The sequence below is a fragment of the Pseudorca crassidens genome, chromosome 9, assembly GCF_039906515.1.
Source record: "Pseudorca crassidens isolate mPseCra1 chromosome 9, mPseCra1.hap1, whole genome shotgun sequence".
Taxonomy (NCBI): Eukaryota; Metazoa; Chordata; class Mammalia; order Artiodactyla; family Delphinidae; genus Pseudorca; species Pseudorca crassidens.
In genome coordinates, this window is record NC_090304.1 from 80356536 (window position 1) to 80382647 (window position 26112).

A 26112-nucleotide genomic window follows, 5' to 3' on the forward strand; every position below is an offset into this window, starting at 1 on the left:
GGGCCTCTCACTGTTGTGGCCTCTCCCGTTGCGGAGCACAGGCTCCAAATGTGCAGACTCAGCGGCCATGGCTCATGGGCCCAGCTGCTCCGCGGCATGTGGGATCTTCCCAGACCGGGGCACGAACCCGTGTCCCCTGCATCGGCAGGCGGACTCTCAACCACTGCGCCACCAGGGAAGCCCCTTTCAACACTTTAGATTTGAACAATGTATTGGGTAATTAGCACACACTTTCCTGGTTGAGCTCTGCTTGCTCAATTAAGTAATATTCCTTTCACTGTAACTGAACTAAATGAAATGAACATTAAAACATGACTGCTTTGGTTTCCTTTGATCTTCCGAATAACTTGATATGAAAAGAAATAGTTGTTACCTGGTTTAGAAATCTAAGCTCTGTTTGTTCACTAATAACTAGAATTGATAAAGCAACCAGCTCTCCTAGGAAATGGGCTGCCAGAGAAATTCTATAGTTCTTCCAACTCTTTGAAGTCACCACACTCATACTTCTATTTTCTTACCCTTTTTCTTCCTTTCTCTTCTATCTCCTTTCCACCAGCTTATCAGAAATCCACTTCTGAAGAGATATAATTTAATGCAGATATGTCAAACTTTTGACTTCTCTGATTATGAATGCTTAAGACAGGAGTCTGTTGAACTTGAATTAATCAGTTAACAATCTTTGGATTGCAACTGATGGAAAACCCAGTTCAAACTGGCTAAGGCCAAAAAAGGGGAATTTATGGTGCCTATAACTGAAAAAAATGTTAAATTGGTTTCAGTCACAGCTTGTTACAAGGAACTTGAAAGGATGTCATCAGGACCCAGTATATATATATGTATACTTATTGTAATATATATGGTACATATATTCTGAAAGATCTGATGCACTGAAACCGATATGATAATGATATATGTGGGTGTATGTGTGTATGCTCCATTTTTCATACAGCCTCTCTCTTTATTGTCACAAAATGACTACACATGTTCTCTACCTTATGATCTCTTAAGGTCAGGTCTAGTGGAAAGAAACAGGTATCTCTTTATCAGAAGACCCAGACAAGATTCTTTTTGCATTTTTTTATCTCTGTTTGGTAATCTGCCCATCTATGGACAGGACATGGAATGTCCTGACTATGGTTAGGACAGTGGAATGCTTTGATTAGTTAAGCTCTAAGTCACATACTATTGATAGCTTCTGGAATTGAGTTGAATCAACTTCACCAGAACCATATGGGCTTAGACTTCGGAAGGTTTGTTTCTTCCCAGAGAGATATTAGAAAATTATTAGCCAAAGAGGAATTGAAGGGTTACTGGAGGGCAAAAGTAAAATTTCTACCACATGGAAGTGAAGATATTACCCCCTTTTCTATAACTCATAGAGCCACCACACCTTTGTTTCTAATATTTCTGATTTCCTTTTTTGCTTTTTAAAATGACTATTGAGTCTTTTAATAGTTTTCTTATCATAGAAAACATATCTTGGACAAAGACATGATCGTATGACATGGAAAAAAAATATGTCTGTCCAGTTGTTGATTACTGTTTTATAAGTCATGGGTAAATATACACATAGAAACTATAATTCACATGTTACTAATTTCATTGAATTGCAGATCTGGAAAGGACTCTGATGTTATCTAGACCAATACCTGAATCTTCACAATGTTTTGAATAAGTGGTAGTGTACTTGAGAGGTTTGCAAACTACAGCTCATGGGCCAAATCTGACCTGCCGCCAATTTCTATAAATACAGTTTTATTGAAAGCCAGCCATGCCTGTTTGTTTATATATTTTCTGTGGCTATTTTACACTACAACAGCCAGAGTTGAGTTTTTACGACAAAGACCTTATGGCCCACAAAGTCTGACATATTTACTATCTGAACCTTTACAGAAAAACTTGCTAATCTCTAGCCTAGTCATTGCTTAAGTTTCCTTTAGTGACAAAAATTCTTTCTGAGAGAGAACCATTTTCAAAAAGCTCAAAATAATAATTATTATTTTAAAAAACCCAAAGAACAGAAAGAGTAGTACTTCCATGTGTCATCCATTTTACTTATGTCTAAAGTCGTTATCTCACTTAGGAAACTATTCTAGTTAAAACACAAAATTCTGGATTAATACCTAAATTGCACCAAAATTAGACTAGCTTTTTTCTTGCCCCAAAGATATTTCTTGCTTAACAGTTAAGTTTTAAAATATCCACAATCTTTTCTTCCCCAGCAGCTCCATAATTATATAATGATTTTCTGTGAATACACTTAGCTTTTTAAAGACAAAATAAACTTTAAAATGTCAAAGATACCCTTCAAAAGTGCATGATTCCATATATATGTGTTAGCATACGGTATTTGTTTTTCTCTTTCTGACTGACTTCACTCTGTATGACAGACTCTAGGTCCATCCACCTCACTACAAATATCTCAATTTCGTTTCTTTGTATGGCTGGGTAATATTCCATTGTATATATGTGCCACATCTTCTTTATCCATTCATCCAATGATGGACACTTAGGTTGTTTCCAACTTCTGGCTATTGTAAATAGAGCTGCAATGAACATTTTGGTACATGACTCTTCTTGAATTATGTTTTTTTTCAGGGTAGACAGGAATAAAGACACAGACCTACTAGAGAATGGACTTGAGGATATGGAGAGGGGGAAGGGTAAGCTGTGACAAAGTGAGAGAGTGGCATGGACATATATACACTACCAAATGTAAAATAGATAGCTAGTGGGAAGCAGCTGCATAGCACAGGAGATCAGCTAGGTGGTTTGTGATCACCTAGAGGGGTGGGATAGGGAGGGTGGGAGGGAGGGAGACGCAAGAGGGAAGAGATATGGGAACATATGTATATGTATAACTGATTCACTTTGTTATAAAGCAGAAACTAACATACCATTGTAAAGCAATTATACTCCAATAAAGATGTTAAAAAAAAAGGTACATGATTCAATCAATTGTATTTGTGAAAAAAGAAAAAGCTTTTCTTATAACCAATTGATTAAAGATATGACTGTCATCCCTTGATAGTTTCACTAAAAAGCGTACTATAATGATGAGTTATAATTTACTCATGGTAATTTTAGCTATTTGAATTGTAAATAATACTTAATTTAAGTTTTTTTTTGTTTTAAGTTTATGTAATACTCTAACATGTTACTACTGCTATAAATCTTCTCTATACTTCATCCTTTTAGAATATATAAGGTATGTACATTTATTTTTGTGTTAGAGTTATTTTACATTAATTTTTTATCAAAATTTTGTGAAGGCCTATAGGAAATGGATTACATTATAATATATATTACAATATACTTTGATGTCTTCTGCTATATTTTTCTCAGTCATTAATTTATCAAAGCTTATATCACAGTGTGTCTTACTATTCATTTTTTTCACAATTTTTTTCATCTTTCATTAATCAAACACTTTTTGAGACCCTACTATATGCTGTTTTCTCCTCTGTCCTTCTGTTCTTATTGCTGAACTTACATCATTTACTAGACGAGCACTATGCAATAGAAATATAATGTGAAACACAAATGGGAGCCGTATTTGTAATTTAAAATTTTCTAGCAGCCACATTTAAATAAGTATGAAGAAACAAGTGAAATTAATTTTAATAATACATTTTATTTAACCTGATACATTCAAAATATTAGCATTTCAACATATAATCAATATAAAAAATTATTAATGTGGTATTTTGCATCCTTTTTTCATATTAAGTCTTTGAAATTCATCTGGTAGTTTACACTAACTGCACATCTCTAGACCATAGTTCTTACTTGAACTCTATTTGAATTTTAAGTAATTTTGATAATTACTCTCCTAAATCAGCCTTTTTAACAGTTTGGTAAGTTTGCTGTTTTCTTACATTATAGAGAAGTGGAATCTTGCTTGAATGACCTAAGTTTGGGTGTTCTTCTTCTATAAAGTAATAGTGCAAACAGTGCAAATTTGTCTCATCAGTTTAATAGGATGGATAAAAATCCATAAACTAAATTATTATTTGCTAATCTTTCTCAGTCTTAGTATAAGATTGATAATGATTTAAGTACCGCATATTATTCACTTCCAGGAATGGTTTTTAATATAAGGAGTTATGGAAAGTCTATAACCTAAATTTTATGTCAGTTTTATTATTTAATTGATTGAGGTTGGAGATGTGTTAAGTGTTATTTATTGCATGCTCTGGTTCAGATAGTTAATTTCAATCTAGGGGGTAATAATTCTAATTAATTTTCATAATATTATACTCTTTTTCTCTTCTAGATTTAGTTTTGAGTTCACCACCATTTATTCATTTAAGTGGGTATATTTATGTACATTTTTATGTCTATCAAAAATGATTTCAGCAGCTTTAATATTTTAAATATAGCAATAATAGAAATAAAATGCCTAAATTTGAACTCATAGCCTAAATCTATCCTCAGGAATGATCTCATGCCAATAAAATTTATTTCATGATTATTTATTTAATGGCAATAGCCATGCTAGATCACCATTTTATGATATTAAATTATCATGCCAGATTACATGAAAAAGAGACAGTGCTCTCATGGAAGATATGAATGTGACAACCATTAGAACAAAGAGAGGGGATCCTTAACTAGGATTGTAAGCAGAATATATAGAGAAAATTAAGATAATGGAGAGCAGGTAAGAGTACAGGGCTTCCCAGATTTATCTCTTGACAGTTCTTTGACACTTTTAGAATACTATTGAAGGTGATTTTTTTTTTCTTCCTAACCACATAAGCTGTTTAGAAACATCTGGGATTCCTTGAGTTTTTCTTAACAATTTGAGAAGCCCTAGAATTTCTATGTATCAGAGCCTCTGTTAAAATATAGACGTAGAAATAAATACTAAGATATAATATTCACTGGTACAAGATCTTTGGTGTGATTTTTCAAATATACATACAGGTAATTTTCAAATTGAATTAAATGTCCATTCACATATTTTTCATAGCCATGATTCCTTCTGCTCTCCTTACAGCGGTAGAGTGGTAATTTAGCTCTGCTGCTCTCTTTGCATTGGCTTACAGTGTGCCATTCTTACCATTTTCCACCTGTATTGACTGCTCCTTCTGAGCATGGTTCCCTTTTCTCAGTTCCTACCCCCACACCACTTCAGTGTTGGTGAACTGCAGAATTCCCTTCCTATGTATTTACAGATTTAATAAATTTGGCCAGTCATAAAAGAGAGTATTTCAAAACAAGATAGACCAGCAAAAGGTTTTAATAACTTTTGAATGTTTTAATGTATCAGTGATTTGTGTTACTTTTCAGTAAATATGACATGATGTATTATCTTTTTAGAATTCAAACCTGATTCATCAGAAAGTGTTGCCTCCTAATGATCGACAAGGATCTCCAATATTATCATTCATCATTCTTGAACAATTTAATGCCATTCGCTTAGTACAAAGTGTTCATCAGTCTCTTGCCGCTCTCAGCAAAGTCATCAGAGGAGCCACCTTACTGAGTTCAGAAGTACAGAAATTGGCAAGTGCTTTATTAAACCAAAAGGTGAGCCAATACTATATATATATGTGGGGTTTTTTAATTAATGTGAATGGCTTTTCCATCAGGTATACATTTGTCAGGAGTCTTACAGTTTACTGTAAACCATAACTATAACAGAAAACCCAAGTTAAAGTAGCTTAAGCCATATAGGAATTAATTGGCTGTAGTAACTGAAGGATCCAAGGGTAGCTAGCATTAAATCAGCTTAGCAGGAGCTTAAAATTGTCATTAGGATCTCAGCTGGTGTTATTTATCTACCTCTCTAGTCATATTGTGTCTGTGTGTCTGTGTGTGTATGTGTACATCCTCCATATTAATTTCACTTTTGGGCGGGTCCTCTACACGTGGTGGTACCCCAGCAGTCCGAGTCTTATATCCTCTGAGTTCTAAGTCCAACAGAAAGAACACCTGTTTCTTGGCAACTCAAGCAAAAAATCTTGGGATTAGCTTTGATTCATACAGAATGGCTTGTGTTTTATGCCTAGTCCCATACTAGTTCTGTGGGCAGGGTATGCAAAGCTCTCATTGGCTAGGGCTTTAGCCAAATGCCTAACCCGGAGCTGGGAATAGATTCAGCTCCATCTGTAACACATTTACTACAAGTAAGGGAAGGATGGTTACCGAGTAGAAAAATCATAAGCAGAGGAAAAGGAAATCAACACATCTCTTGCTGAGTAATTGGACCATTGTAAATAACATTAAAATCCATGTTATTTCAGATCCATTGGATAGAAACAAAAAATATGGAGCATCTTATATTGATTCACTTTAGCTATTTGGAAAAAAAATCTTTGTAGAACTTGGCATCTGGAAAAGATTTCACTAGAGCTCTATAGGAATTTAGAAAGAAAAGTGTTTTTGTTTTTGTTTTTGTTTCTCCCTGCTGTTTACCCTCAATATAGAGAAATCTCTAGTAGTCAACCTAATAGTCTTCTCTGTTTGAAGATAAAAGGTAGGCTTCCTAGAACTTCCTATATCTTACTCCCTAACATAAAAAAGATTTCTCTTTTAATTCAGGCTACTATAACAAATTAACATAGAATGGATGGCTTCAACAACAAGTATTTATTTCTCACAATTCTGGAGGCTAGGAAGTCTAAAATCAAGTTGCTATTAGATCTGGTGTATGGTGAGACCTGCTTCCTGTTTTGCTGATGGCTGTCTTCTTGCTGTGTCCTCACATAGTAGAGAGGAATGAGAGAAAAAGCAAACTCTCTCCTGTCTCTTCTTATGAGGGCACTAATTCCATCATGAAACCTCCACCCTTATGACCTAATTAATTCCCCAAAGCCTCATCTCCAAATATCATCACATCAGGGTTTAGGGTTTCAACATATGAATTTTGGGGGGACAGAAACTTTCAGTCTGTTGTAATATTCTTTTTCACATATACAAAAAGATCTATTCCATCAAGCTTAGTTCCTTTTTCCTTTACCCTGGAAAAGAATCTCAGCTTTGCATTGTTTCTTTGTATATAGATTTTTATCTCTATTTATCAACTGTGATTATCAGAATACTGTAGTATTGTACTATAAACTATAACTAATTTGTTTATAATTTGAAGTAGATATATTATCAGTCATGAAAGCTTCATGACACAGTGAAGGAACCAGTGGGAAAGGGTTGTAAGAAGTTTAAAATTACATTAATTAACTCATTTAATCACCACATTAACACTACAAGAGGGTGCTGTGTTATTGCATTTTACTGTGAGAAACCTAAGGCAGAGGGACATTATATAACCTAACCAGAGTCACACAATGAATAGTTTACAAAGTCAGGATTTGAATCTAGGCAGGTCTGATTGTCATCATAAATGTAAATGTTTTAAATTTATTTGTGAAAAGATAAATACTCATGAGAGTGTATTTCTTTAAAATCCAACTACATGCTGTATAAGGTCAAAATGTATGGTATAGACCAATTATAGTTGCATTCAGTGTAAGAGGAGAATAATGATGATGTAAGAACATGACTTGTGTAGAAGAGAACAGTAAGTCCAGTGGGACTGGTGTACAAAGAACTGTAGTAAAATTAAGGTTACATCAGATTTTGAAGTCTTTAAAGCCAAAGAGAAGAGCTTGGATTAAATGCTTTAGGCAATAAGAATATTTTCATGTAGATATAATGTAATAAAATAGCTAGGAATGTGGCTTCCAGAATAGGTCTGTCTCTTTCATTCTATTCTACCACTTAGTAGCTGTGTGACCTTGGGTGGGTCACTTAAACCTCTCAATACATTACCTTTCCCATTTGTCAAATGAGAGTAATAAAGGGACCTACATCATGGGATTGTTATGAAAGTTAAATTATATCATGAGTAAAGTGCTTGACACATAGGAAGTACCCTCTAAATGTTAGTTGTTTTTGTCACTGTTACTTTAAGAGAATGTCATTGTGTGAAAAACAGCTTTTGGAGCATTCATCTGATAAAATTGTGCAAAATGAGTTTATAGAAGTAGGGATACCATGTACGTTACTATTTATTCATCTCAGTTAGAGGTCGTTAAGGCATAGAACAGGGTAGTTCAAGAGGGTTCTATGTAATATTAATGAAAAATATGGAAGGTAATGGCAAACATGGTTTCTTGTTTTGCTTCTACTGTTAACCATCTGGGTAATCTTTGGCATAAACACTTGAAAAAAATGAATAACTTAAATTATTTTTTATGATTGTAATATAATGTGGCTTACAATATTAACAGATAACAAAGAACTAAATGGGTTTTATTATATGAAACATTTTCCTTGAATAAGACCAAAGAATGGTATTTTAGAAAAGGGTCATAGAGCTTTAATTCTTTATAACATTTCTTCCTTTTCCCTTGGCCCATTAAGATCTGCTAAGTATTTCTTATTTGGTATAGCAACAGGACCTGATGACTTATTTCTTAAAAATATGTTTATGTAAGATGTATGCAATCTCATTGTTAATTTATTAAATTAAGTATTCTACATTACACTTTGATTTAAGAAATATAGCCTCTGAAATATCACTGTTTTTGAAATATTTGTATAATTTGCATGAAAGTGAATTTGTTAAAATTCTTTCAAAGGATAAAAAATGTGTTTTACAAAGCATATTTAAATTCTATCACAGATAGTGGCTTTGGAAATATTTCAGGGTGTTTGGTGAAACTCAAATGAGACTCAGCTGACTTTCACTAGGATAAGATCAGTAAAATAATTTTGACATTTACTTTCTAATTAGCTTTACCAAAAATTTGAATCTAGTACTATCGCATTTATTTCACGATAAAAGTTTAATGTTTTATTACATTTGAATGTGACAAATTTTGAATTATGTGATATGATTTAATGTAATTTAGGAAATAGTTCAGTACTTGACATTTTCTTTACTGTATCTGAAATGATTGGACTAAGAATTTTCCTAAAGAGAATTATGACTTTTATTTCCTTGACAGTTTTCTGGTGATCTACTGAAACTTTTTTTGTAAAAAGTTACAATACTTATAATTTGTTTGTTAAGGACAATGATATTGTAGAATATTGTTATTTTTCTTTTACATATTAGAACAAAGGCTTTAAATCATGATTTAAAAGATATGCAAAAATTGAAAAGATAGAACACTAAATTACCTCATCTTTCTTACTAAACAATCACTAAGGGTATTACCACTTTGTAGAAATTAATAGATTGCGTTGCTTTTTTAAAAAGCTAATGTAAGTATTTCTTGTATATTTCAGTTTATCCTAATGTACTGGGTAGTAACACTAAATGGCTTTTTAATTTTTTAAATCAGGGAGTCACTCAACAATACAGCACAATTGCTAATGGATCCTGACTCTTTAAAATAAGTTTCCAAACAACTGGTGTTTAACCTTTTTCAGATCACTGACAGTTTTTAAAATTGAAGGAAAAAGATGCACTGTCTTAAAATATATATATACACACACATAAAGCTTTATTATATAACTTCAGGATATCTAAGAGTTAAGATCTCCTCTGCTAGACAGGTTTTTCCTTTCACTCCTTTCTCTGCCATGGTCTTCTTTATAGCAGTGTCTCTCAAAGCATGGTCTCAAGACCAAAAGCATCAGTATCACCTGAGAACTTGGTAAAATTATGAATTCTCAGGCCCCACCTCAGACTGTTGGATCGTAAACTCTAAGTGTGCTGCCCTGCAATCTGTTTTTTATCCATCCCTTGAGGTGGGTCTGATGCATGCTAAGGTTTGAGAAACGCTGTTCTGTAGTCAGAAGTCTCATAAAAATGTCAGTAGCACCTGCTTCCTCATCTTGTGCCATCCCCACTCCACTTCGTAACCACCTGTGCCACCTCCGTCATTGATTTCCCAGTCTTTGGGAGAAAAGGAAAGATGAAATGGTTCTTATAAAATGGTTGGAGACCCCATGTTTTCTTAAAGGCCCCCCTTTTAAAATTTACCTACCTTTATACAAATAAGTTCTTAGAAAAGTCATACCCAAACTATTTTACCAAATGATAATTATTAATGTTGAATAATTAGCATTTTTCCATTAGAATAAAGTAGTAGCTTATGTTTTATATAACATTTTACCGGTTATGGTGCACTTGTGTAGCCCTCATCTAATTTTCTACTCTCATCACCTTCCTTTTACTTAGATTAGAAAACTGAAGCTGAAAGGAGTTGGTATTCTGGTAAAGTGTCAAAGCCCGTACTGCAGTCCTGACATTGTGTTTCCTAGATCAGTATTCTTTGCACTTCATCTCTCATTGCATATTTTGTTAATTTGATCATGAAGCTAGATGGTAGTCTTTGTAACAAGAGGCAGATATCAGCCTTAATGAAGACTGAACTCCACATACTCATCTCCACAGGCCTACTAAATACTAGGATGGAATTGCCCCACCCCCTCATCTCTAGCTTTACTTACAATTAAAAATTTGATTATGTATACTTATAAATGGAAATCAGTTTCTATTGATCTATGTAAGAACAAAGGGGCCCGCAAAAACCCAGAGTCTCTAGTATCTTGGAATTTTGCTTCAGTATCCCTCACTTATAACCATCATTTGCCATGATAAGAGAATATATTTAGATGAAGTTAGATGAAATGTACAAATTCCTTGAAAGATAGAAACTACCAAAGCTCATTCAAGAAGAAATAGGTAACCCATAGCCTATATCTATTAAGGAAGTTGAATTTGTTATTAAAAACCTTCCAGCAAAGAGAGCTCCTAGAATCCACTGGTGAAATCTAACAAATATTTAAGGAAGAAATAATACCAAATCTGTAAACTATTTCAGAAAATAGAAGAGGCAGGAATACTTCCCTGCTTTTTCTGTGAGACTAGCATTGCCTGGTAATAAAACCTAACAAATACATCATAATAAAAGAAATCTACAGACTAATTTCCTTCATGAATATAGACACTAAAATTCTTACCAATATTTTAACAAATTGAATCAAAAAAAGTATAAAAATGGATAGCCAAGTGTGGTTTATCTTAAGAATACAAGTTTGAGTTAATAAAAAAAAAATGATGTTATTTACCATTTTAATAACTAATTTTAAAAATCGTGATTATCTTTATAGAGACAGAAAAAGCATTTGACAAAATTCAGCATCCAGTCATGACAAAACCTTTCACTAAATTGGAATTTGAGGTGAACCTTCTTAACCAGTTAAAGGTCACCTATGAAAAACCTATAGCTAACATAAGAGTAAAAGACTGAATGTTTTCCCCCTAAGATTGTTAATAAAACATTGAGGTCTCACCAGTTCTTTTCAGCATTATACTGATGGTCCTAGCTAGCACAACAAGTTAAGAAAAAGAAATAAAAGCCATACAAACTGGAAAGGAAGAAGGAAACCTATCTTTTTTTTTGTAGAGGATATAATGAACTATTCACAAGATCTTAAGAAATATAAAAGCTCTAAGGCTAGTAAGAGAGTTTAGCAAGCTTTTGGTAAACACATTAAAAATGATGTATATCCTGGAAACAAACTATTGAGTATTGAAATATAAAAGTACCATTTGTAATAATAGCAGAAAGATGATATATCGGGATAAAATTGACAAAAGATGTGTAAAACTTTTGTACATACTGAAAACTACAAAACATTGATGAGTGAAATTTAAAAAGACCTAAATAAATGGAAAGATGCAGTGAAAGTTGTACTGTGCTCACAGATCAGGAGACCCATTATTACTGTTAAGATGTTAGTCTTTTCCAGATTGATCCTGAGATTCAACACAGTCCTGATAAAAATCCTCTGTAGAATTTTTTTATAGTGATTGAGAATTCAATTTGAATAAAATGCAAAAGACCTAGTGTAGCCTAAACAGTTTTGAAAAAGAAGAGTAAAATGGAAGATCTTACTCTTCATGATTTCAAGACTTATTAAGATATTATAATCAAAGCAGTGTGGTAATGGTAGAAAGATAGGTATATAGCTCAATAGAACAGAATAAAGAGTTCAGAAATAGACCCACAGATATATGATCAATTAATTTTCACCAAATATACTGGGGCAATTAAATGGAGACAGGGAAATTTCTTTAACAAATGGTAGTAAAACAATCAAATAGCCAAAAGCCTAATAATAATAATAGTAATACATACACCTGTACCTCCAAACATATACAAAAATTATCCCCAAATTGATCACACTGTTATGAAAATTCAAAGTAAGCCACAGACTAGGGGAAAAGATTTGCAAGACATACCTCTAACCAAGGAATATATATCCAGAAATACTAAAAAGAAATCAATTCGAAAATGCAAAGACAAACATCCCAATTTTTAAAATGAGAAAAAAGATTTGAATAGACACTTTATCAAGAAAATATACATATATTTAATTATACCAACATGACATTGTCCTAAATGAGTTTATCACAGAAAACATTGCAGAAAGAATCCATAAATTCTTAAAATCTCAGACAATGTAAAAACATATATTCGACATATGTTCAACACGTTGAACATTATTTTGAAATAAATTTCACAGAAGTAAATATACATTTAATCTGTTTTTATTAGATTTTATTAGATGGAAAAATTTATAGATCATTTTACATGCTGAACATATTTGATGATTAACTTATCATCTTTCCCAAAGCTTCATTATAAGTATTTTTAATACTTCCAGTTGTATGTGTATGCTATGCTGAGGATGCTATGAATCTGTTACATATTGGAAAGACAGATATTAAATAATACTTGTTTTAAAATGTACATACATTTTTAATAGAATTTATCATTCTCCACCAATAGCCATTTTCAATCATCAGATCCTTTCTCAAGGTGCCTTTAAAATTATTTTGGTATGCTGTACTACTCATCACAACAGCAATGTTTTACCAGTTATCTGGTTTGTTTATTTCCTTGCTTGACTCTTCAATTTTTTTGGTAATTCTGGGTTAATTTAGTTAAATTTTTGTGCTAATGAGGTCATGATTCAATCCCTAAATTGACCTCTTGGCTTCAAATTGTTATGTAAATTTGAATTTTTTAAATAACTATAGTGACCTTCAAATTTATCACCCAAACTATAGTTTTAAGAGTGAAAGGGACTCCTACCTGGATGGAACTCTGGGACAATAGGGATCATTAGGCAAATTGGATGTATGGACATCTTATTTATAACTCTATTTTTTTCAAAATGTGCAAGGATGGAGGAGGAGCTGGGATTTTTTTTAAAAAATTAGTAATTGGATGATATAATAAATAATATTCAGCAAACATTTATTGACCATCTACCATGGACTCTCTATACCATGCCAGGCCCTAGAGATAGGAATAATACATAGTACACGGTCTCTGTATTCAGTGAGCTCAAAGTGGGTAACAAAAATATTATCAAGCACACAATGTTGACATAGACTCAAGAAGGAAACTGCTTTCTTCTTTTCCTTTCTCACATTTTTCCAATGAAGTTTTGTAATTGTGGCAATATACATATGTCATAAAATTTATCATTTTAACCATTTTAAGTGTACAGTTCAGTAATGTTAAGTACAGTCACACTGTTGTGCAACCAGTCTCCAGAACTCTTTCCATTTTACAAAACTGAAACGCTACCCATTTAAACAACTTCCCATTCCCCCACCACCTAGCCACCAGCAACCACCATTCTACTTTCTATCTCTATGAATTTGACTACTCTAGGTACCTCATATAAGTGGAATCAAGCAGCATTTCTCTTTTGGTGACTGGTTTGTATCACTAAGGATAATATCCTCAAGGTTCATCCATATGGTAGCATGTGTCAGTATTTCCCTTTTTTTTCAGTGCTGAATAATTTTCCATTGTATGTATTTGCAGATGGTCCCCGACTTAAGGTGGTTTCTACTCTATGATGAGGCAAAAATGATATGTATTCAGTAGAAACCATACTTTGAATTTTGAAGTTTGATCTTTTCCCTGGCTAGCGATATGTGGTACCTTATGCTCAAAATGCTGGGCAGCACAGAGAGCTGCAGCTCTCAGTCAGCCACTCAATCATCAGGGTGAACAACTGATACACTGCAACCATTCTTTATCTATACAGCCATTCTGTTTTTCACTTTCAGCGCAGTATTCCATAAATTACTTGAGATATCCTACACTTTAATATAAAATAGTCTTTGTGTTAGATGATTTTGCCCAACCATAGGCTAATGTAAGTGTTCTGGGCACGTTTAAAATAGGCTAGCCTACGCTATGATGTTTGGTGGTTTAGGTGTGTTAAATGCATTTTCAACTTGCAATATTTTCAACTTGCAATGGGTTTATCTGCACGTGGCCCCACTGTAAGTCGAGGAAGGTCTGTATCAGATTTTGTTTATCCATTCATCCATCAATGGATTGCTTCTACCTTTCCAGACGTTTTATAACTTAGTATAATCTCTTCATAAGTATTTTATAATTTTTTAATGGAAAACAGAAGTTACATGTCCTGCGAAAGCAAATAATATGATTCTCTTTAAAGGGAAGACACAAAATAAAAAGATTTTTAAAATAGGATTCATATTTTAAAAGAAAATAATTCAGTTAAATAAATCTCTTGTATCTGAAAGTCCTTAGTTTGTTCTGGTGCTGTTTTATAGATTGTTTCTCTGTACTATTAAGAAAATTGAAATCTTTGGCTCTAAGTAAAGGTCTTAGTAAGATTAAATCAGAATGCATTCTAACTTTTATCACAAATTATCTTCTGAGTTATACTTTCTCTTCCAAATAGAAGAGAGGCTATTCTATTAGACTCTCTCTATATAGTAAGGGCTCTATTATTAGAGTGTTTTACTCTGCAGCTATCTTTATCCTTCTGAAATATAACTCTCTAATCATGTATATGTGTGTAAAATGGATTTTAGCTAATTTAATTAATTGTACAAATTTGTAACTTATGGCTAGTATAGGAGTTAGTGATAATTTGTAAACTGCCCATATGGGTTAATCACTTCATGTGAAATTGAAATTACAATGAACTATATATTTTTTTCCTTTTTCCTTTTCTTTAAAAAAAATGTAAACTGAATTCTGTTTTCCCGCCTACAGTGAAATCCCAGTGCAACTTCTAGTGCTTGAAATAAATAGCAATTTCCATGCCGTCTCCCTGTGTCAGACACTGCAATAAGCTTGAGTCCGATGAAAGTCGATTCATTTCCAAAAACTATAATCCAGTGTTGGCTTAACTTCAGCAGTGTGCAGATACTGGATTACCAGTGTCTCACTCATGTGTGAGGATCAGCACGTCATTTTTATTAGTAGGATAGTGGTGTTTGTCAGTAGTATAGATAATTACGTTATTAAATGAAAAGGGAAAAGAGTTACTAACTGTGGTCCTTTTTTTTAAAGTTCATATAGTAAACATATTAAGGTTGCGGAGTGGAACTTAAAACATCCAAGATTATGTACTAGAATGTTTACTTGTGCAGGTCACTTAACCTTTCTCTACCTTAGTTTCTAAATGTTCGTAATGGGAGTAATAACTATCCATCTCAGAGGGTTGATGTGAAGTCTGAAGGGTTAATACAGGTGAAATGCTGAGAACAGTGCCTGCACATGCAAGTGCTGCACAAGTGTTTCTACAGTACCTTCCTAATTCACCTCTCTGACTACAGTTTCATCACCCTAATGCTTGTTCTCCCTATCTCTACTAGGATAATCTTTCTAAAATCCAAATATGATTGTGTCACTTCCCTAGTTAAAGTGTAATTTAGTTTTATCATTGCTTTCCAGATTAAGCTCCTCAGTATAAACATTCAAAAGCTTCATGGTCTGACCATCAGCCCAGTTGTCTCATGTCTTTTTTATTAATGCCCCTTCCTTTTCTTACTGTCTTTCTTTACTTTACTGTAAGCTGTTTATCTTTTGAGACTCACCTCAAGCATTACCTCCACCAGAAAGCCTTTCCTGACTCTTGTCCTTAGGCACAGTTTGAATTTGGTGTACCTTACATCTGTGTTTCACGAGCACAGTGCTTGTCATTATCAGGGAACTTACTGTATTGTCTGTAGCTGTTTTCTTTTATTATTTATTTCACCCTCTAGTGCAAACTTCTGTGAACAGGGATTGTGTTATAACTTTGTATCCACAGGACCTAACAAATGATTGACAAATAGCAGCTATTTAACAGGTTATTGCTGAGTTGTCAGTTAATTAATTGATGCTTGAAAAAGAGTGAATTAGGAAATCTGCTTGTATCCTGTTTTGCTTTTATGACATCTTTCATGAAAAGCATGGGATAACAAAAAGTTTACATTTAGAGTTAGACTTGGGTTCAAGTTCTCTACCATTTAGATTAAAAAAAATAGTTTAGTTAAATAAACCTACTCTAAGCCTTAGTTTCCCCATAATTATAACTTTAATTCCCAATACATAATTGTCATGTTGAATCTTCACAAAACTAGCAGCAACCTTCTGCAAAAAATATGTGCTTGATTACATGTACTCCTCCTTCATCAAAATCACACACAAAATCATACACCTTCCCTCCAACCTCTTTGGAGCAGTTTCTCAGAACTATCTGAAATGCTGTCTCCCGGGCTATAGTCCTCATTTTGCCCCAAGTAAAACTTAATGCACAACTCTCACATTGTGCATTTTTTTTCAGTTGACAAATCTCAAATGGTGTAATATAGAAATTACATTATAGAAATGTAAAATACGTTGGAGGCAGAATTAATGCTGACAGACTCTAGAGTTAGGTTATCTGGGTTCACATCTTGGACTTGCCATTTTCCAGCTCTGTGATTTTGGATATGCTGTTCTCTTTGTGTCTCCATTTTCTCCTCTGTGAAATGGAAATTACAATAGTACCTGCTTCTGGTACATATCCAAAACTCAGCACAGTTACTAACACATAAATGTTAGCTTAAAAAGTCCCCTCCAGTTATGTCTACCTTTGTCAAAATTCAACACAACTTTCAAAGCTTCACAGTACTTCCTTTACTAAGATTTCTTTGATTAAATCATTGTTTTCCTCTTAGCTCCAGAAACATGCTATATAAGTCATCCTTAAAACACCATCAGGGACATTAGCTGTGTATCTCCTTTACTGGTTTCTAATGCTCTTTAGGGTGAAGATTTTATTCCTCATAGTCTTCTATCATATCACTATCATTTCATATTACTTCGGTCATATCACATATCCTGTTGTAATTCTCTACATAGGATTTAGCACTGTGTAGTCTTTTTCTTATAATATATTTAGAAATAAGTATATTGCCTTTATCCCCCAGTAAAATGTAAGCTCCATGATAGCCAGGACCTTATAATGCCTGCACATTATAGGCTCTCAGTAATTGCTGAATGGATGGACAATAAGGACTTGAATATGTATTGAATGAAAGTATTACATCTGACACTAATATTGATAGTTCTCTTAGTTAATCTATTGCTGTGTAATAAATTGCCCTAGAATTTAGTGACACAAAACAATGAAAAGTTATCACATTACAGTTTCTGTGAGTCGGGATCTGGGGGTAGCTTAGCTGGGTGTTCTGTCTTAGGGTCTCCCACAAGTCTGCAGTCACTAGGGCTGCAATTACTGCAGCCTCTCAGAGCACTTATTGGATGGCTGTTGGCAGCCCTCAGGTCCTCACTTATTGTTGACTGGACATATCAGTTCCTTGCTAGACGGGCATCTACATAAAGCAACCCACAGTATGCAACTTTTTCACACAGAGTGAACAAGGAAGAGATGAAGAGAAAGTGAGCTAGACAGAAGTCACAATATTTGTACCCTACTCTCAGAAGTGGCTTCTCATCACTTTTGCCATATTCTTTCCTTAGAAGCTGGCTAGGTGGTGCTGATTATTGGCTGGTAGTTTATCGGGACTAATGGCTAGAGGCCTTGGTTGCTCTCTAGATGTCTCCACATGGGCCTCTCTATATGGACTACTTGGCTTCTTCACAACATGGTATCTTGGTTCTAAAAGTGTATACCCCAAGAAAGAGGAAATGAAAGCTGTGAATTTGTTAAGACCTAGATCTGAAAACTGATAAAGCGTCACTTCTCCCTTATTCTATTGGTCGGGTTGTCAAGGGGTGGGGTGGACATAGACCTCAACTCTCAATGGGAAGAGTATCAGGTAATTTTGGGACCATGTTTTGAAGCTGCTGCAGTCTGCCCTTTGGGCACAAATTATTTGCATTTCTCCCACATGTAAAATGCAGTCATCTCCTTCCATGTTTCCCGAGATGTCTCATTCCTTTACAGCCTCAGGCCGGATGTTGTCATCAAAATCAGGTGGAAGTATGGGTGAGGCTTCTTGGGTTTGGTTCTTCAAAAACAGTTTCTCAAGCATGGTTTTCAACTAAAGACCTATGATGTGCAGAGATAAGTTATTGTCCCCTACAAACCCAATATAAAATGGTAGGATAGGTAACTGCAATAGACATTCCCACTCAAAAAATGAGGAAATGGGAGGCTCACGTGTCCTTAGCAATTCTGAAATCTAAGCAAGCTTATGTTTTCAGTTCCTTTATTAGGATTCCATATTGTTCCCTGGGAATAATTATCCATGGCTCTTGGTTTTGCCCTCTGAGCTGTTGATTCTCGTCTCTTAATTATCCATACATTTCAATAAGATTTAGCCATGTTTGAAGCTGAGTGGTTTTCTCAACCTGCTTCCCACCCATAGGGATTCTGGGGTCCAAAGTTCTCTTTTAATTGTGCCCTCTTTTCCCCATTAATACCAAACAGATGAAACTTACACCAGAACAGTATTCTAAGATTGTGAGTTTGCTTTGAATCTCATTGAGATTCACATTAGACAAAAACTATGGCCATAAATCTTGTGATAAGCCTTTTTCTCTACCTTAGGCTTCTTGTGTGTTGGCTGTGGGACAACACCCTTAAGATTCATTGAAGCCTTATTGTTTAACAGAAAGGATCTGCAAGGCATGCCCTTAAGGTCCCAAGAGTACTTTTGTCTGTCTGAGATTGTTTCCTCCCTTTCCTTTAAGTCCTCAAAGTCCCTTAGACCTCCACTATTCTCTTAGAAGCCCTTTATGTTTTCACTTACATTCTGTTGAAGGTTCTTGCAGCTTCAGCCCACCACTCAGTCTCAAATCTAGTGCCATATGTTTTAGGTTTTTGTTAAGGTAGAACCCTGCTTCTGGATACCAAAGAACTGTATCAGTTAAGTCTTGCTGTATAACAAATCCCACCAAAACTTACCAGGTTAAAACATAATAATTTTTAAAAAATCATTTTATTTTAAGCTTACAGAGCTGAAATTTGGGTAGACCTTGGTAGAGAAAGCTTGTCTCTTCCACTCCGCTCACTCATGTGGCTGGCAAGTCAGTGCCGCCTGAGAGCTGGGAGCCTCAGTTCATCTCCACATGGGCCTCTCCAAAAATTGGACTTCACAATATGTTGGATGGGTTCCAAGATCAAGAGTCACAAAAGACAGGAAATACAAGCAACCAATTTCTTAAGATCTGGACCTGGAAACTGGAACCACATCACTTCTGCTATATTCACAGGACACTTATTTAAGAAGAAGAACAGACTTCAAGTCTCCACAGAATTGTCAAAGGATTTAGGGATCATGTTTTAAAGTCATCACACCTGTTTCAGTTCACAGCATAGCTCCAGCACTTAGCTACCATATTCCTAAGAAGGCTTACTTCATTCACCTACAGTAATTGAACTAGATGTTTTCTAAGGTCTTTTTTTCACTGTAAGGTTTGTTATCTTACAATTTCCATTTTCCATACATTGTTGATATACTCTAGCCTGGAGTAGTTTCTCAGCTATGTAATCAGACAGTGTTTTGGGTTAAGAAATTGATGCTCTCTCCTTATTATTCCACTGGAGAAAAATAAATATTAAGTTTGAATGATAGTTACATAATATTTGAAAAATCCAGAAAACTCTCACAGAAAAGGAATATTATAATGAATGTATTAATGGAAAATGTCAGTTAAAAGAAGGTCAGATATTAAAAAGGTAACTTTTTTAGAAAGGTTTTATTTATTTCTTTAATTTAGAGTATTTTCTGTTTTATTCTCTTTTTGTCATATATCTGGTGTGGTTTGGGAGATAAAATTTCTGTAATTCTGTAGGGACACAAGACTAGTTGTTTTTTGTCTTTACTACTTATAAAATGAATTTGTGAAATTTAATTTGATTTCATTACATATCATTTCAAGAAAACATGGTTTGCTACTTTCTATATACTGGTTTATGTTCATTTGTTTATTCTTTCAAGAATTTTTACTTAAAAATATTTTCTTTTAGAGAAACAGGTCAATTCATTCTGACTCTATCATTCAATTTTAATGAGATAAGATCAAAGAAAAGACATATCTTTTAAAAAAGTTTTTTTATTAATTTTTTTATGGAGTATGGTTGCTTTACAATGTTGTGTTCGCCTCCACTGCACAACAAAATGAATCAGCCATACACACATACAGATATCCCCTCCCTTTTGGACTTCCTTCCCATTTAGTTTACCACAGTGCATTAGGTAGAGTTCCCTGTGCTATACAGTATGCTCCATCAGTTGTCTATTTTATACATACACTGGGATTGACACATATACATTATTGATATTATGTATAAAATAGAAAAAAGACATATCTTAATGAAATGAATTCATGATACACATAATGTGAATTATGCCAAAATAGTTTCCCCATCACACTAATGTTAAAATATCTTTTATATGTAATATTGTATATGTAAACTTAATTTTGATCCTTTTAAAATTGCAGTGTCCTCTCACATGGCAAAGCAAGTGGGAAGGTCCAGAAGATCCTTTACAATACCTTAGAGGTCTTGTAGCTCGTGCCCTTGCAATACAGGTAAGATGAAATTATTTAGTAATTGTATGACTGTATGACGATTGTACTATAAACTCTCATATTGTTAACCATTCTGCTAGCAACTAGTGAAAATATTATGATTTTGTTCATAGAGCACCGTATATTCCTTTCTTATTCTGTCATCTGTGATTTTACCTAGCACTCTTTAAAAAAAGACAAAACAAAAAGACTGTGTTCTCTCTGTGTAGTGTGGCTTTTCATAATTTTTGAGAATTTAGAGAAAAATCTACAATTTTAATATAGATGGATCATATAGATGGTAACTGGAACTTATTCATAACTGTGACTAATTTGCTTTAGGGTATGTCCCCCCTACAGGGAGCTGCTTTTTTCTGTTTTGTTTTTTTCCAAATTGATCAAGTTTTTTCAGAGTGGCCCAGTCAGGTAAATGAAGGAAAATTGAACAGAATAAGGAACGATATAGACGGAGAAAGACAAGGTGATTATTTTTTTTTAAGGAATAGCAAATGTTATAGGTCAGTTGGTGCATGCAATGTACCACTTTTCCTGTATGGTTTTGCACTGTCTTACTGCCTTCTTCCTCTGCTTGTTACACTGCTTTCACAAATAACATTCTTTGTCATATCAGCTTATTAGGAGTAACTTGATCAGTGTCCTTCTAGATACAGCAATCCTCATTCATTTTTTTTTTTTTAGTAGTGCACATACCTGTCCACATCTTTAATTTTTCCCTTAGCAGAACACCCTGCTTTTTACCTTACAGAGAAAATTCAAGCTATGAAATATGACCACTTGAAAATGCCTACCCTTCCCTCCCACCTACAAATTTGTCTAAACCCACCCTCATCATCTTTGTTCTAATACAAAAGTAGTTGACCTTCTGCTGTTGAAGCCTCATCCGTAGAACTGTATACTTGATTTCATCTCCTCTCATCTCTTTAGACACTTCCTCTAGGGGGGCCTTGCCTTGTGTAATTTCATCTTTTCCTCTCTTCTTACTCTATGCTGCCAGTCTGCCAATGGTACTCCTTTGAAGGGGCCAGAACTCATCTGAATGTTTATTTGGCTTCCAGTATAATCAACCTCTCAGTTGTAGGATTATTGAAGAAGAAACTACTGGATCTGAAAATGAGTTTAAAATTAGCAGGTAGAGAAGAACAAGGCAGAGACTCGGGTTTACCCATCTTCCTATCTACTGTGTATATGTCCAGATATAATCTATCAGTAAATGCCAGAAAAATGGAGGGAAGGAAGGATAGAGAAGTCAGAAGAGGAAGGACAAATAGTCCATCGGTGCTCTTAGAAAAATACAGAAATGCTCTGAAGTCCTTGGTATGTTATAATTGCATGGCTGTGATAATTTATCACTTAATGTATGTATCAGTATTATTTGCATTAGATTATTTTATAAAGGGCAGAAACTTTATTTGCTGCCAATGGGTAGCTTTTATTACACTATACGTGTAAGTATGCTTAATAATTATGCTTTGTGCATATAATAAATATATTATTGATACTGAAATTAATATCATTTAAAGCAGTTTTACATAAATTATTACAATTTTCTGGCATGATTATTCATACTAAGTATATTGTATACTGATCATCAAAACTGAAAACTTTTTCACTGTGTGATTTTCTAAAAAGCTTTATAGGCATTTAGCCTTAATTATAATGATAAAATATCCTTTTAACCTTCAGGATAATTTTCAGGCTTGACCATAGTTTATCTTATCTTTCTACCTAGGGAATATGCAATAATTCATCATTTATGTCACCACTTAAGGATATATTTTTATTGTTTTCCTGCCTTAATATTTTTTTTTCAGTTATGAATGTACAGATATCTGCTTCCCTAAGATAACCTTTAGTGTTTGGCATTCACTTTCCATCTAGTCAAGGGTCTGCCAGGTCCTTTGATTTCATACATGCCTTTTATGTTTCACAGATAAGTAACCAGAGCAACTTACAAAGTTTAGAGGAACAGCGTGGCTACTTAGGTGGGGAAGAAAGGGCTGAGAATATTGGGAGGGCAGGGAGAATTAGAAGTACTATTTTCAGAGATCTGAGAAAATGGCAGCTTTTGGTTATTTATGAAAGTGTAATGATCAGACTGATTCCAAATAGGTACACAGCAGGTTGAGCCCAGTTCCAGCCATGGTTTAAAATCCCAGAGCCTTTCATTTAGGGCATAACATATAGGAAACAGAACAAGCTACTGAGAGTATTACACATAGTGCCTGATCAATACAGGGGTTTTGTGCAAATAAGGTGAGAGTGACTGGGTCAAGATGGCATTCATTTATTTAGTCAGTCAAACATATTATAAGCAACAACTTTATGCTAAGCTCTGAGTGAAGTACTGGAGATAAAATGATTAGTCAATTGATACAGTTTCTGCCTCACAGAATTTAAATTTCTTACATTCATTCATCTAGCAATTAAAAATTCTATCTTGGTGCCATGCACTGTGCTGAGGTTGCTGAATATAGAATGGTAAACAAAATAGATATACATTGTGTCCCAAGGAACTGTCCTTACAATTTATCAGAAAAAATAGACAACCGAATAAACAGCAACAGTAAGAGTGACAAAGGAAGTCTAGTACTATGGGAGCAAATAGCAAGAGTACCTAACCTACATGGGAACAGGGAAGTGATGCTTAAGCTGAAAGCTTAGTAGGACTAGACCAAGTGAGGACAAGAGGAAAGACTGTGCCAGACAAGAGGAAAGACTGTGCCAGACAAGAGGAAGGTCAGAGTCAAGAGTAAGCCATGCACTTTTAATAACTAAAAGCAGAGCATAGAGCGCAAGGAGGGGTGTTCAGAGATTAGGCTGGTGGAGCAGTAAAGGCCATGTTATGATAATGTATTAAGGGATTATATTTGATCATAAGGGCAAAAGGGAACACTGTGGGATATTAAGGAGAGAAATCAGATTATGATTATATTTGATCATAAGGGCAAAAGGGAACACTGTGGGATATTAAGGAGAGAAATCAGATTATATTTTAGAGGATCATTTTTCAATATGGAGAGAGTCTTACTCTACTGGGTGACATGGGTTTGAGACTGTCCTCTCAATGCTGGTGATTTAGAGAGAGCCAGAGAACCCTTAGGTACCCAAGCAGTCTCAGCCAAAGAGAGTCTTGCAGTCATTTATCCTATGGTCTCTAAGATCCTTTAGGGCAAGGACTTTTAAAAAAATAATAATTCCACTGTATTTCTAATACGTAGCATACTGCCTTCTGAATAAATGAATGAACAAATGAATGGACTAGATATATAAATATAATATAATATATATAACATTATTTCCTATTGAGACCCTAGAAATATTTTCCTGACTTCGAGTTTTTCTGCTCTTTCTTCAGAAATAACATCTTCTGAGAGTTTCTTTGGTTCCTGATTTCCACTGTTTGTTTCCCCTTTGGCCTGCAGAATAGCTTCTACAGAAGTTCTCCCTAGTATAGTCTGATTTTTCTGTGTTGATCATTTTAAATTCCAGCATGTTTTCTACCCAGTTCATAAATCTGTGGGGTCAGCATTTGCCTTTTTCCCTCTGTCTTCATATTTTCAACTTCTCACAGTTGGATCCCTTGACTCTACGCCTGCAATTTCTGTTCCAACCTAGCTCATGAGTTGATTCTGTATAAGGATATAAGACCTTCATATCGAGTACCCAGTTAGGCTTGGCTGTGCTAAACAGACCCAGTATTCTGCACATGTTTAATGGGCTCCTGAATGTCTCATTTTACTTCTACTGCTAACCAACCTTGGGGTGCCATGTGTCATTGGCAAGCTTTCATGCCCATTTTTTAGGACTGAGCTTCTCAGTAGGTTCTTTCTTTCATTTTAAAATTTATAGTGACTTCTTGAACTCTACACAATTTTTTTGGCCTAACTCGAGCCAGTGGCTGGTACACTCATATACTACCGAATCCTGCCACCCATCATTCTTATGATGGAATCTTGTTTATATCAACTGTTAAGGTCCTTGAAATCTGGGGAGATTTAAGCAATAAAAAGAATTAGTTATTATTGTTGTTATTATTATTAATAAATGCCATTCAGCGTGACATATAAACTATCCTTAGAGTTTATCAGGAAAGACAACAAATAAGCCACAACAATCAAAATGATAAAGGAAGTGCAGTACTCTAGGAATAAATAGCAGAAGTACTACAACCTAGAAGCACTTAATGCTATCTCCATTCCTGTAATGGCCTGAATTAAGTCTGAATCAGGCCTCATTTGGGCACTGTGTAGTAGACTATACCAAAGTACCTTTTCTATCAGCAGACGCTAATGTTATGTTGCTTCCTTCCATCCCCTCCCACTGTGGAACGCTGGGAAGCATATTTTTCCCTAGTATAGGCATCAGCCCCTTCACTCTTATGTTTTTCTGAGATTCTTTTTAGGTGCTGCTTCCTATTTTTTGTTCAAATATTCAGGCACACAGTTTCTCGCATGTCTGCAAAGATGCTTGTTGTTAGCCACATAGATTGCTTTAACTTTTTCACTTTGCATTTTACTTCTATGGCCCACTTCAAGAAAACTAATTCTTCACTGAAAAAAAAATATCTGTGAGCCTCTAGCTCTTATTTCTTCCCCTTTAACCCTAATTATCACTAATACATCAGACTGGCATTTCTAGATCTAGAAATGTGGCTCGTTACACCCTTTTTGGGTTCATCTAAATAGCTCTTCTCACTTCCCTAGCAGTAAAATGTACTAGTGACCTATATTTGAGCTTCAGATCACTTTCTTTTCTTTCAGTGCACCACTTCAAACATATACTCAAACTTTTTGAATGATCAAATGAAGGATAGAAAGAAAAATGAATATTTATAAGAACTGAGCATATTTTGGATCTCAGACATACATGTGCTTTAGACACAATCTAGTAATATTTATAATATATGAGGTACATATTTTTATTTCCATTTTTAAAGATGCGAAAAGTAAAACCCCATATTCAAGAATAGTTTACAAAATGTGTATGATAAATGATAGAACTCACACTCAAATTCCCTTTCTATAATAATATCTCAGAGTTTTTGATATCTATCAGCAACATTTTTAAAAGATGTTTCTACCCCTTGAAACCTTTTTATAAGTTGGCCTCAAGGTCACCACACACTTCTGTTTTTTTATCTGTCTATTTCTCTGGCTTTTCTATTCCCTCATCTCTAATTGGATTCCCTAGAGCACAGTCCTCTGTCCTTTTCTATCTGTACTCCACCCATAGTGATCTCATGCCTATGAATCCCATCTAAACTTTTATTATTCTCAGATTTATAGCTCCAGCCCAGTATTCTCCCCTAACTCTGGTGTATACTCAGTATTTT

At 34.4% G+C, this 26112-nt stretch overlaps 1 protein-coding gene across 3 annotated transcripts in view; it reads left to right on the forward strand.

The window, feature by feature from the left end:
- The window catches only part of DYNC2H1 (dynein cytoplasmic 2 heavy chain 1), a 379694-nt gene that overhangs the window by 306166 nt on the left and 47416 nt on the right, over positions 1-26112 (forward strand). For all 3 annotated transcript variants that reach the window (XM_067750851.1, XM_067750849.1, XM_067750850.1), the window contains exons 84-85: positions 5326-5535; positions 20691-20780. In XM_067750851.1, the coding sequence (XP_067606952.1) occupies positions 5326-5535; positions 20691-20780 (300 nt within the window). The remainder of the gene's footprint in view (positions 1-5325; positions 5536-20690; positions 20781-26112) is intronic.